Source organism: Talpa occidentalis, unplaced genomic scaffold (genome assembly GCF_014898055.3).
Source record: "Talpa occidentalis isolate TD23 unplaced genomic scaffold, MPIMG_talOcc4v2.1 talOcc4.14, whole genome shotgun sequence".
Classification (NCBI taxonomy): Eukaryota; Metazoa; Chordata; class Mammalia; order Eulipotyphla; family Talpidae; genus Talpa; species Talpa occidentalis.
The window spans coordinates 11009158-11022017 of NW_023601433.1; the positions used below are offsets into that span (position 1 = coordinate 11009158).

At 43.4% G+C, this 12860-nt stretch overlaps 1 protein-coding gene across 4 annotated transcripts in view; it reads right to left on the reverse strand.

The window, feature by feature from the left end:
- TTC23 (tetratricopeptide repeat domain 23) overlaps positions 1-12860 on the reverse strand; it is a 61845-nt gene that overhangs the window by 27045 nt on the left and 21940 nt on the right. For all 4 annotated transcript variants that reach the window (XM_037510057.2, XM_037510055.2, XM_037510058.2 and 1 more), the window contains exons 6-7: positions 12007-12184; positions 1181-1286 (exon numbers count right to left, since the gene is read on the reverse strand). In XM_037510057.2, coding sequence (XP_037365954.1) covers positions 1181-1286; positions 12007-12184 — 284 coding nt within the window. The remainder of the gene's footprint in view (positions 1-1180; positions 1287-12006; positions 12185-12860) is intronic.

Below are 12860 nucleotides of genomic sequence, written 5' to 3' on the forward strand. Positions count from 1 at the left end.
TGCTTGGCTCCTAGAGGCATTTAAATTTGTGACTCCTGCTTGCTTAGTGGTTTTTATCAAACATGCATTTGCACTTTTAGTGTTTATTAATAGTTGTGAAATGGAAGTTTCTTTTCCCCTATAAAAGGGATTTCAGGCATCAACAAGACGGGCGAAATGTTGACTGTGTGAAGGTTTTGAAGCTGTCATGTGTAGAATATTCTATGGAGTGAAGATTAGAAAGTTCTCCTTTTCTCTCTATCCTTAGACAAGGTCCTCCAGCTCTGGAAAGGCACTAAAACTGTTCCAGGGGAGCAGAATGAGGGCTCTGCAAGAGGACAGACAGAGAAACACCAGCATCCCTTTCCTATATCCTCCCTGGAGGCCCTGCTTGGCCCGGAGGGTTCTGCACACCAGCTACTCAAACAGGCATCCCCTTTGTGTCTCCCACCCCCAGTCTCCCTGTCTTAGTTCAACTTCTCAGCCCTAAATCATCTCCAGCTACCAATTTCATTCTTGCTGACACATTGGACCTTACTTTAATAGAAAACAAAATATTTTTATCTGACATTTTGGAATGCACTTCTAGGGCTTCTTGATGACTTACATGGTATCTAAATAGTCTACCAACCACCACACAGTCACCAGAGTGTGTGTTCTCCCTCAGTAGAAGGGTACCAGATGCTCCGAGCCCAGGATGTGAATTCAAGAATCCCCACAGCTCGAAGCCCTACTTAGTCGGTGGGTCTAAGAAAAACCAGATGAGTCGTAAATGGCAACTTCCTTTTGAAATCCTGAAACTGTGATTTCATCCTGATGGAAAGCACCGCCCTGTGGGAGCTGGAGGCCATGTTCCAACCGGCCAGATCTGTTGCCACAAAAGCTCCACAACAATCTTTAAAAATAGATCACCTTTGAAAGCAGAGCAGATTTCTCTGTAAGCCACCGGGGAGGCTGTGGTGCTCTCGGTCGCTATGTTTGGATGGAGATTGGCTGTATTTGAAAATGAAAGATTACAAGAAGGCTCTAGAAACCAAGGGCTCTGGGAAATCCCAGAGGGGTACAGCCTCAGGAGACCAGATAAAGCCACACAGGCCCCCCCAGGACCCTGTCACAACTCTTTACCCTCCCCAAGGCAGCTGTGTGCTGACCCTGATGCCGAAGGGAGCAGGCAGGGCTGTCTCCCACAGAAGACTCTCACCATGGTGCTCAGGGTTCCCAGAAGCCACAGCAGTGCGGGCGACAGAGTGGGCGGAGCCCCCAGCCTCCTCTTGAGAGGGGTTTCTGCTCAGGACGATGTGATGCGCCTGTCACCACAGAGAGAAGAAACATGTTTGTTTATGGGCTTAGCAGCAGCTACAGTGAACTAACTGTTTTTGCAGTGATAAGCAGAAAGCCCCAGAACTTTCTAGCAAGCTGGACAATATGATTTATGTGGCAGCGTAATCACTCTTGGGAGCGCTGGGTTTCAAAAGCATTGTGCCGTGGAGAGAAAGCACTGGGCACTGAGTCCAGATGGCTCGGTGCTGTGGCCTGGGCCTGTCACCTAGTAAATAATCTCAAAGTCTCCGCTGCGAGAGTGCAGTGTCAGCATAGGAGGGGGAGATCTCAAGGACGCAGCGATGGACCAAGAAATGTGGGTGCCATGCAAAGGAAGAGCAATCCCAGCAACCCTGTCCTCTGGCCAGCCTAGAATGGGGGACCTACCCAGGCCCCAGTGTCAGCAGCCTCACCCTCAGAAATCCAAACTCCTTCCTCTACCTGATGCACCAGGCCCCTTTGCCTGCACCCTCTGCACTGGCCCACAGGAGCTACCTGCACATGGAAAACAGCTCAGTTCCCTTTTTAAAACATATCTTAAAATCCTTTAAGAAGAAAAATCCTAATGGTCCTATGAACAAAAAGTAATAATACTCCTATCACATGATGAAATGCAAATTTCAGCCCTTTGAATAAAAAGATAAAGTGACACATGTGCTTGTCAACATTTGGAGTTTTAAAAATGCCATTAGTATGTGTTTACATTCATCTGATAACAGACACTATGCACTATGGATTGCTGGTTATGGGAAAGGCAAAGGCTAGAAGGTGTGGGCAGGACCGAACGATACACGGCGAGGTCATACAGGGCATGAGGACGAGATGGCAGATCTTGCACAATCAACTGCCCCAAAAGAGGGACAGATAAACTAAAAAACCCTGAGTTGAAAGGAGAGAAAGTTTAGGATGCAATGGGGAAAACATACCTACAGCTACGATGTTGGCTGCACCTGCTGTTTTGCAGTTTTACTGAGATATAATTGACACACAGCTCTGTAATTTGCAGTGATCCGCACAATGACTTGACATTCATACCACAAATGATCACCACAGTAAGTGTCGTTAACATCCACTTATTAATCATATAACTGGAAGGGTGCACCCCTTCACCCAATTCCCCTACCCTCAAACTCTAGCCTCTGGTAACCCCAAATCCTACCTCTTTTTCCATGAGTTTTTTGTTTTGCATTATTTTCTTTAGAGTCCACCAATGTTAGCTCATACAGAATCTGTCTATCTCTTTCTGACTTTTTTCACTTAGCATGACACCCCCAAGGTCCATTCATGTTGTCACAAATGGTTAAGCTGTGTTTTAATTCTTTTTCATTTGTGACACCAATTTTAATTTCTGTCACAATTTTTTATTATCCTCATTTTGCAGATGAGAAAACTGAGGTTGCTGAATGGGGAATCTATCCAGGCTATCTTACAGCTAGTAAGGCATGAAGAGAAGGCTCTGACCTTGATACTTCAACATCAAATTCTGCTTTTCCTACCATGTCACGAATGCTCCGTTCTTCCCACCCTGATCCATGGCAGACATCACTAATTGATGCCAACATACTCCCCAAAGCACCCTGATTCATCCAGTCTCCAGGAGCTATGACTAATCTGTGGGAGCTGGCTTGGAGATAGTTAGACCTCTAGAACCTTCTAGTCCCAACCCAGCAGTGAGACTATAAGAATGACAGAGATTTGCTCTTCTGATGACCAGCTGAACACATTTCATATGTTAATGTTCTATGTTAAAATCAGCTGAGATAGTAGCTCTAGACTTCCCATTACTGGGGCCATTCCAAATCAAGATTCCTGGAAATAACTTTTATTGATGTGCCAGAATAATGAGTATTTCTTATTCATAAATGCTAACACTATCTTTTGACTTAAAACTACTTTTTCTAATTACAGGATTAAATAAATTGAGTAAACAGTTTGGATGACCCCCACACTAGTCATTATTTTTGATTCAGCCTGAAAGAAGGAAATGCTTTTCAGTTAATGGGTACTCTGAGGCGCAAGTACAATTGATGCTTGAACAACATACATTTGAACTGTGAGGCTCCTCTGATTTTTGGATTGTTTTTTCAATAAATATTTTTAATGCACCAATCATTGTATCTGTAAGTAAATATGAATTTCTTTTTCCACGTTATCTTTTCATATGATATCTAGTGTTAGTAATACATAGAACATTGTGTGTTTTGTATCATGTAAGGCAGTGGTGATATAGGAAATGATAATTCATCTTGTAAACAAAGTAAACTTGTAGTACCTAGAAATACCATCCAGTGCTGTAAATGTATTTTCTCTTATGATTTTCTTTACCACCTTTCCTTTTTTTTTAGATTACTTTATTGTGAGAAAACAGTCTATAAAGCAAAATGTGCAAAATACATGTTTGGCTGTTGATTAACCATTAAGCTTCAGGTCAGGTTATTAGTCAGGTTATTTTGGAGAGTCGAAAGGTATATGTAGATTTTCGACTAGGTAGAAGTGAGCACCCCAACCCCTGAGTTGTTCAAGGGTCAGCTATATATGGAAGAAAAGGCAACAGACACCCCAGAAAGAGAGTGAAACTATCCCATGTTAAGTGTTTGGGGAAAGGAAGAGAGAGTATAAAAGCCAGCTCCACCCCAAATGCAAATTGAATTATCTTTACTTTGGAGGTCAGCTCTCTCTACAATCCACTATTTTTTTTTAAAAGATTTATTTATTTATGCATACAAGAACTGGGGTACAGGCCAGAGGTGTGTGTGGGGGTGGTGAGAGGATTCACCAGAGACAGAATGGTGAACAGAACAGGCAGATTGACTGGAATACGCTGCTGAGGGGAGCAGCAGGCCAGACAGGAGAGGTCTGCTGCGCCATGTGGGTTGCTCCCTGGCTGGCAGGGATCGAACTTGTGCTGCAGAGGCTGTGGACAGATTCATAGGTTGTCTTAACCCCTTGTGCCACCAGGGAGGCCCTACAATTCACTATTAAAGAGGAGCCCCCTGTGATGGCAAGATTTAACTCATTGTTACAGTGACTTTCAAAACACAGGAATTTAGATGGATTAAAAATCAAATTCATATTTAAAAAGATTTTTTTTCACTCAACATGACAATATAAGGCAACACAAAAGACATGTCTATCAAAATATATTTCAAATGAATCACTACATGTTCTGAAAGTTGTGTAAGTTGCTGTTTGCCTTGGAGGTGGGAAGTTTTCCAAGGGCAAAAAAGCTTACAATAGCAAGAAAGTGGACCTTAAAAGCTTAAGGGATCTGAATTTATCACAAACTCTTCATAACCTCAACTTCTTTTTTTCGCGAGAGATGCTAATATAAGCAAACATTTATTATTCATTATGTACTTCAGAAACTCAATCCCTGATTTAATTTATTATTTGATGTTCATGAAGCTTCTTAAAACCATATGCTGGGGAGGAAAGGGGGGCAATGTGGGCAGTGTAAAAGGGAACCCAAGATGTTTAAAATGTGCAAGATTAGCATTTCATTTATTCAGTAAAATTCAATTCAGTTTAATTTAATTCAATAATATTCAATTCAATTCATCCTCATTTGTAGATGCTTTTACATGCCAGATATTGTGCCAACACTAGGAATTCACAAAAAAAATCAGGCAGGGGTTTGGCCTCAAAGGAGTTCACAGATGAATTCTAAATACAAGGGTGGAATTTGATCCTTTTCAACTTACAGACACTGCCCCTTACCAGGTTTTAGGACCTGGCTTACTAAACCGCCTATCCACCCCTGCTCCCATTGCCATTTTCAGTGATTTCAGTATCGATGAGGTTGGCCTGCACCTATCAGGCAAGAAACAGATGACACAGTGTAAGGGGTTAATTGAGGAAAAGCTCCATCCAACTATACTTCACTCAGAGGAAGTGCAAGGAGAGAGACCTCAAGGCCATAGCTTTCACCACAGTGGGCATGCTAGGGAGGGGGGCAGCATTGGCTGGAACTAGAAATGGGAATAGTAGGACAGGGGCTGTGACTTTCTGTAGAGGTACACAGCCCACTTGCAGGGACCTGGCAGGGACTGGCTGAGGTATACCCCGTCCTCTCTCTCCTGCCAAAGTCAAGTCTGGGTGTATCCCAACCAGCTGGCAAAGGGCTCATGAACACTAGACTTAAGACTCAGCATTTGGGGCCCAGGGCAGAGCTGTGAGGGAGGCAGAGGAGCTGATGGCAGACTAAAATAGCCAGCAGATGACCCATCTGGCACCTTGGCCCTTCAGGATCTGGTGGGCTTGTAGCAGGGTGGTCCCCAGGAAAGGGGAAGTTCTAGGTTTCCTGCCCCACTCAAAGGAGGGTGGAGCTAGGGAGAGAAGACAAACCTGCAGAAGAAGACTGAGGAAGGAAGGAAGCAGGATGGAGCCAGAAGGAGACCTGGAGGAGGCACATGGAGCAGAGAGACACGTGAAGAAAGTGCGCTTGCCTTTTGGTTGCGGACAGGGTGACACAGATGTGGGTGAGACCCGTGGGGAGGTGACAATGGCAGTTTTTGTCTTGATTTTGATTTTGCTCTTTTCCTTCCAGACTGGTCTGGTTGTTTCTGATCCTTTTATGTGGGTCCCCACTGGAAGGTGCTTTAGACCTGTGGCAGCTTTCAGGCCTTGCTCTGGGCCAATCCCACTTGGGTGGACTTTTACCCACGAGGGGACGGGGAACTTTGGGTGCTTGATTTAGAAACTATATTCTTTGCCTTTCCTGTATTGTTTACTAATTGTATTAAAGTTCCTTCCCATTAAAGTCTCATGTTTTGTGTGTTGATGCGGCAGATGGCAGAACCTATTTAGAGCAGGCAGGTTTGGGGGGTCTGGGGTGCCCCTCGCCTGCCCTGGAACAGTAAGAGTGGAGATGCTCTCACCTGAAGCAGGCGGAGGGGGCCTGGAAGCCCACCCATTTGCTCCCACCCAACTGCCCCTGTAAGGCCTTCCATGGACCCTGAGGGCTGGGGCCATGCAGATTGAGAAGCAAGGGGAGCTGGAGGCTCCTTAGGGAGCAAGTGCCAAGGAAGCCGACACAGCCAGCAAATAGCTAAGGAAACCCCTGTTCACCCTTCCCGAACAATGCTTTGTGTGCTAAGAGGATGCAGATCTGGTACAACGCTTTGTGTGCTAAGAGGATGTAGATCTCTCCGTTCTATATGTAGATCTCTCCGTTCTATGTGTCCCAGAGCATTTAAGGCCCAGTTGTTGGTGTTAACAGACCCATAGCAGCCGGGCTTGGCCCTCCTGGCTTTGTGCAACAGCCTGGGTCAGGGGCCCCCTGGGGATCTGTGGAGGGCGCCCAGCCCCACTCCCCTGATCCATTCATCTCTCCCGGCTCCTATTTTTCCTCCCGCCTTGTTGTTTTCAATATCTTGTGGTGATATGTTTATCAACTGTCATATTGAAGCTGAAGCGGAGGGTTTAATACTCCTCAATCTCTTGAGCTGCCAGCATGTTGTATTAACTTAAAAAGAAAACAAAAACAAACCTTTCCTATCCCACGTTGCAACCCTATTCACAAAATCAGCCACCTCAAGCCCTGCCACGGTACAGAGCATCACTTCCCCGTGAGTCCCCCATGCATTTCTGGGGAACCATGGGTTCCTCAGCACCATCTAGCTGTCAACAGACACAGTCTGCTGGGGGGCGCTGACCTAGTCAGTGTCCCCTTGGGGTTATAAAATATGTGATAGTTCTCGAAGAGAAAAGCTGATGACTAGCAAAAAGGATGCTTCAATTTGTGCGGGTAGATCCTATATGCAACTTATAATACAGGGAGGATTCTGAGTGTGGACCCCATTTCTGAATATGGGGTTTGACTGCTTCCCATTTGGTAGATATTAGGGGGTCACTGACTCAGAGGGAAGCCTGTCCCTCCACACGGGAAAAGCATACAAGCAGCTCTAGGAACTTTTGTGAATTTGAATGCAGTCTACTTGCCCTGAAGAACAGAACTGGTGGGGAGGCGGGGAGAAAGACAATAGAAGTCTTCAACTAGCATGGCCAGGGTCTCTTTGCAAAGCTGAGGGCCAGCACCAGAAAGACACAGAGGGTGATTCAACAGCTCCTTCGGTGCATTTAGCCTCCTTGCGGGGCCAAATGAATTATAGGCACAAGCTCCATCTCAGAGTGACCCCCAACAATGATTAAAAGCCCAATTCACTGATGGGGAAATTAGATGAAACAACTGCCGAAAGGTCACATAGAAGGTCAATGGCTGAACAGAGATTTGAAATATGCCCTGTGATTCCAAACCGCATGCAAAATATTTTCTAGTCTGATATCTGGTTGTTAACATTCTGGTCTTCATCTGGCTTTTTAAAATGAATAGTACCCTTGGCAATCTCTCATGGGAGGGCATCATACCCATCTCTTTGTCACTAGTGGCTCCTGTGAGTCTGTCACATGGATGGACATACTGTAATTTTCCCATTGATAAATTTTAAGGCTATTTCTATTTTTTTTAAAGATTTATTTTTATTTATTTATACAAGAACTGGGGTCCAGGCCAGAGGTGCGGGGTGGGGTAAAAGGATTCACCAGAGAGAGAGTGGGGAGCAGAACTGGCAGATGTACTGAAATACACTGCTGAGGGGAGCAGCGGGCGAGACAGGAGAGGTCTGCTGTGCCATGTGGGTCAGCTCCCTGGCTGGGGACCTAACTCATGTCTCAGTGGCTGGCGACAGCTTGATAGTGCTGAGACTTTAACCCCTGTGCCACCTGGGAGGCCCTATTTCTAATTTTTTGTTGTTGCCAACAACACTGCTGCTATACATCTTTGCACACTTGTGCACATACATCTGTTAGGTAAGTTCCCAGCTGTGAAACTGCTGGTCAAAGGGTTGGTGCATTATAAAACTAGAAAAGGGGTAGCAACTGCTTTCTCCCAGAGGGGTGTCCATCCCCACTCCTACTGACAGCGCACATGGAGGCTGGCTTCCTTGAGCCTGGGCCATCAAGGAGCCTCATCTAACATTTTTATTTTGCTCATGAGTAGGTCAAAAATGGCATTTCCTTGGTTTAAATGCGTTTCTTTCATTGGAGTGAAATGATTTTATACAGATCTTATTGGATTTCCTCTTCTGTAAAGCTCTGTTCCTGTTTTTTGTCCACATGTCTATTGCCTTCTTTTACATTTCAATTTTATAAGAACTCTCTATATTTTCCCCTCATTGACATTTATTTTTTGACACTCTGTTGTCACAGAGCAGTTTTTCATTTTTGTGCTGTCAAATGCATCAGTGTTTCTCCTCTTTCTCTCCTCTCTCTGTCCTTCCAAACCCATCTGCACAGAAACAGGAAAGACGCTCAACGAGGACAGGCTACTTATGGGAGGGGAGGCTTGGGATGACTTGACACCCACTTCATTGTACTTTTCTGCATGGCTTGATATTTTTTTTTAATAATGAGCATTAGCATTTTTTATTAAAAATAGTTGCTAACGAAAAGGAGCAGCATGGCACTTGAATTAAGTCTTATGTCATTCTTTGAAGATGTTTAGTATTAATAAAATCATAATTGCATTCTACATCTCTTCTAATTGTAAACAAAAACAACTAGTATTTCTGGAAGTTTCTCAATTAAAAATAGCATTGGGGCCTCCCTGGTGGTGCAAGGGGTAAAGCACAGCACTATGAGGCTATCCGCAGCCTCTACAGCGCGGGTTCGGCCTTGTGGCCGCCAAGAAACCACCCACATGGCACACCAGACCTCTCCTGTCTCATCTGCTGCTCCCCTCAGCAGTGCATTTCAGTCAGCCAGCTTGTTCTGTTCCCCACTCTGTCTCTGGTGAATACGCTCACCCCCTGCATCTCTGGCCTGTACCCAAGTTCTTGTATGCATAAATAAGTAAATCTTTTTAAAAAATAAATAAAAAATAGCATTGTCTGACTATCACAAGTGAAGCTATAACAAGAGCCACCCTGAATGTGTGCTGAGGAATCTGTACCTGCCAGGAGCCTCATGGGAGTACCTAGCAGGCATCTGCTGGGCCAGTAACTCACCCAGAGCAGAAACCTGAAGCCAGATTTTCAGTCTATAGTCTTTGTTAGAGTAACTGACAAATTAAATGATTTCATTATACTCTGCAAATTAAACTTCCTTAAATGCGGCATAGCTGCCCTGAAAACTGAAAACAGAAATATGCAATTCAAGTGTCAGAGATGTGAAAAAGCATCCAAGCTAGTGCAGAGCTAATTTATATACACCCACAAACATACTCTCACTCACAGACATGAAATCCTGTGATTTTATTTTATTTTATTTTTTTGGACAGGAAAATAAGGTCCTATTGCCAAAATCTGCCATGAGGAGTTTCAGGAACAATTATGTTTGCGTGGTTTCTTGCAGACCCCTGCTGCCAGGGGCTGGATGGGCGACAGCCTTTTCATCAGCCCCTTGGTCTGCTGCCTTCCCTGTGGGCCACCCTACGGGGCTTGCTTTATTTTTCTCGCTTTAATGGGTTGGTTCCTAAAATACTTTGGAACTTTTCTACATTCTACAGAAAATAAAAGATCTTTTCTCTCTGGGCGTTTCTCTCACTCCAAAAGAATGAAGAGTGAAAAATAAGAGGAGAAATAACAAAACCCCTTTTCTTTGTGTGTACTTAATAAATGGCTTTGAGGCACACGATCCCTGGGAGAGCGGTGGCCACACTGTACCATTCTCTATTTTAGGTAAAGTTCCTAAAGAAAAGGAAAACCTTGATAAATGTTTAGTAATTATTGCTAATAAATAAAAGTAGCTTAAACTGGCAATATGCCTAATAGTTCTCAAAGCATTTTGAAACTTTGAGCAGTTTTGTGAAGTGGATAAGGTCTTTTGTAGATTTCTTTTTTTTTTTTGAGAGGTTAAATGACTTGTGTAATTAAACAGCTGGTAAATGGAAGAGTCTGAACTCTTTTGTGATTTCAAATTTAACGCTATTTTGACTTCACCAAGCTCTCTCTTTAAAAATAACAGGTAAGAATATAGTTAAGCACTCTCTAATATTTATTATCTTCAAAAATAAACAAGTAATTTCTCAAACTTTACTAGTATTATAAAACTGAATAAACTTCTTCGATAACCTGAAGATAGAGAAATCTGACTTATTCAAAATTCAAATGTAATGATGTAAAGGAAAGGTTGAAAGCTTAAAAGCATTTAAAGGGCCTCCCTGGTGGCGCAGCGGTTAAGCGCTGGGTTGCGAAGCTGCCTGCAGCCTCTGCAGCACTGGTTCAATCCCTGGCCGCCAGCGAGGGTCCCACATGGCGCGCAGACCTCTCCTGCCGCCCGCTGCTCCCCTCAGCAGTGTATTTCGTCAGTCTGCCTGTTCTGCTCTCCGCTCTGTCTCTGGTGAATTCTCTCACCCTCCCGAGCTTCTGACTGTACCCAGTGCTTGTATAAATAAACAAACAAACAAACAAATAAATAAATCTTAAAAAAAAAAAGGCATTTAAAAAAGCTTCTGTTTCTCCATATTTCACTTACTGTACAATCTGGTTTCTCTACTCATTATTGACCTAACATTTCCTACCACAAAGTCATCAATGAAAGAAAAAGGGAAAAAGATAGAAAGGAGAAGAGAGGCAAGGAAAAGGGGAAAATTAAAAAACATCGTATGTAGCACCATAGGTCAGTTGCTGTTAACACACATTACGAATATTAACTCATTCATCCTCGCAACAACTCTATGTCCTCCATAACAACTAAAGGTATCAAACGATAGAGCATCTTTTTCTTTTACTTTTCCTCCTGTCTTTCTGGCAAATTTTTCTGTTTCCTTTGCCAGGATACTTGACCAATGAACACTCAAGTTCCTCAAGACCATCATAATACTCTTCTCACTCCATAAAACTCTCCCTAGGTGACATCATCCTCTCCCAAGACAATTACTATGGATAAATAGAGAACTTCTGACCTATTTTCTGAGATCTGGTCCTGATTATCTAGTTGCCTAGCTGTCATGTCCATTCATACACCTTATGGGCATTTCAGACTCACCGCCTCTCCACTGCCCAGCCACACCTGTTCCTCTCTGTACATGCACAAATAGTCACCATCACCTTCAACCTTGGCTACTTCAAGAGCCCTCTTACTGGTCTCTCTACTCCACCGCTCCCCATCTGTCCACTGTGTTGGAACCGGCCTACCCTATGGGTTTTGAGGTTGTCAGTCCTCACATTTGTGTGAGCCAACTCCCAAAATAAACCTTTCTTTCTCTATGTATAGATGCTATATATAATAGGTTCTGTTTGGAGAGTCCTGATGGACAAACTCACAGAAGAATCTAATCATGAAAACATAGAACTGCAGGTAACAGATGACTCTAAGTGACTTCAGGGATAGACTTTTGTCATAGAAAATAACCCTGATCAATTGAATAACATAAGTTCTAAATAGATAGATTCTAAAAGGATAAAGAAACAGTATGTGGGATATCAAAACTTATGAAGCTATGAGAAAAGTTGACTCTATGGAGTCTGGGTGTGGGATCTGCACCCACTGGAGCCTCTCTATGAAGATGTGTGTTGAACATCTATCCCAGGCCAAGTGTTCTCTTCACCCAAATTATTATTTGCAAATAATTGTTATTGTTACTGTTATTGCAAATAAATTATTATTTGCAAATAACAAAGTTGGATATTACCAGAGCTGCTCTTCCACTTGTGTCTATGAAAACCGCTGGCTCTAAACAGGTTTGAGGGCCAGGATGTTGCAGCTTACCTGTAATTGGTGGTTGATGGCTGCATCGTGAAATCCCAGGGCTTGCTCTACGCCAGCTAATTCCCTCAATACCGGTACACACTCAAGACTTCTTTCTCCTTTACTCATCTCAATATATTCTAAAGCCTCTTGGTAAAGGGGGAGAGCTTCTTTTGATTTCTTCTGACCTTGATACACCCTAAAAATATCAAAGAGATTATTTTGAAAATAATTAAAATAAAAAATACTACAAATATAGGCAGTCTAGCGGTTGTTCAGGTTTGTTTCCTAGTCAGCTAAGTCTTCCTTTTCTCCAACGGCAGTGGGACACAGTGGTCATGAAGATGGATTCCGGAATAAGCAGGAAGGTTCAAATTCACCATTTCCATTTTCCAGCATTTAAGGAGGGTGTAAAGCACTCTCATTAACTGTTTAGAAGAATATAATTTGGGCATAAGCTTCTCTATATCAAAGTTAAACATATATATACACATACATATTTCTGCCAATTATACTTTAGCATTTTATCTTAAAGAGATAACCTGGGGCCTGCCCGGTGGCGCAGCGGTTGAGCGCTGGGTTGCGAAGCTGCCCGCAGCACTGGTTCGATCCCTGGCTGCCGGGTGAGGGTCCCACATGGCGCGCAGACCTCTCCTGCCGCCCACTGCTCCCCTCAGCAGTGTATTTCGTCAGTCTGCCTGTTCTGCTCCCCGCTCTGGTGAATTCTCTCACCCTCCCACGCTTCTGACTGTACCCAGTGCTTAAATAAATAAATAAATAAATAAATCTTAAAAAAAAAAAATCAAAAAAAAAAAAAAGAGAGATAATCTGGCAGGAAAAGGAGATGAGTATATATATATATATATATATATATA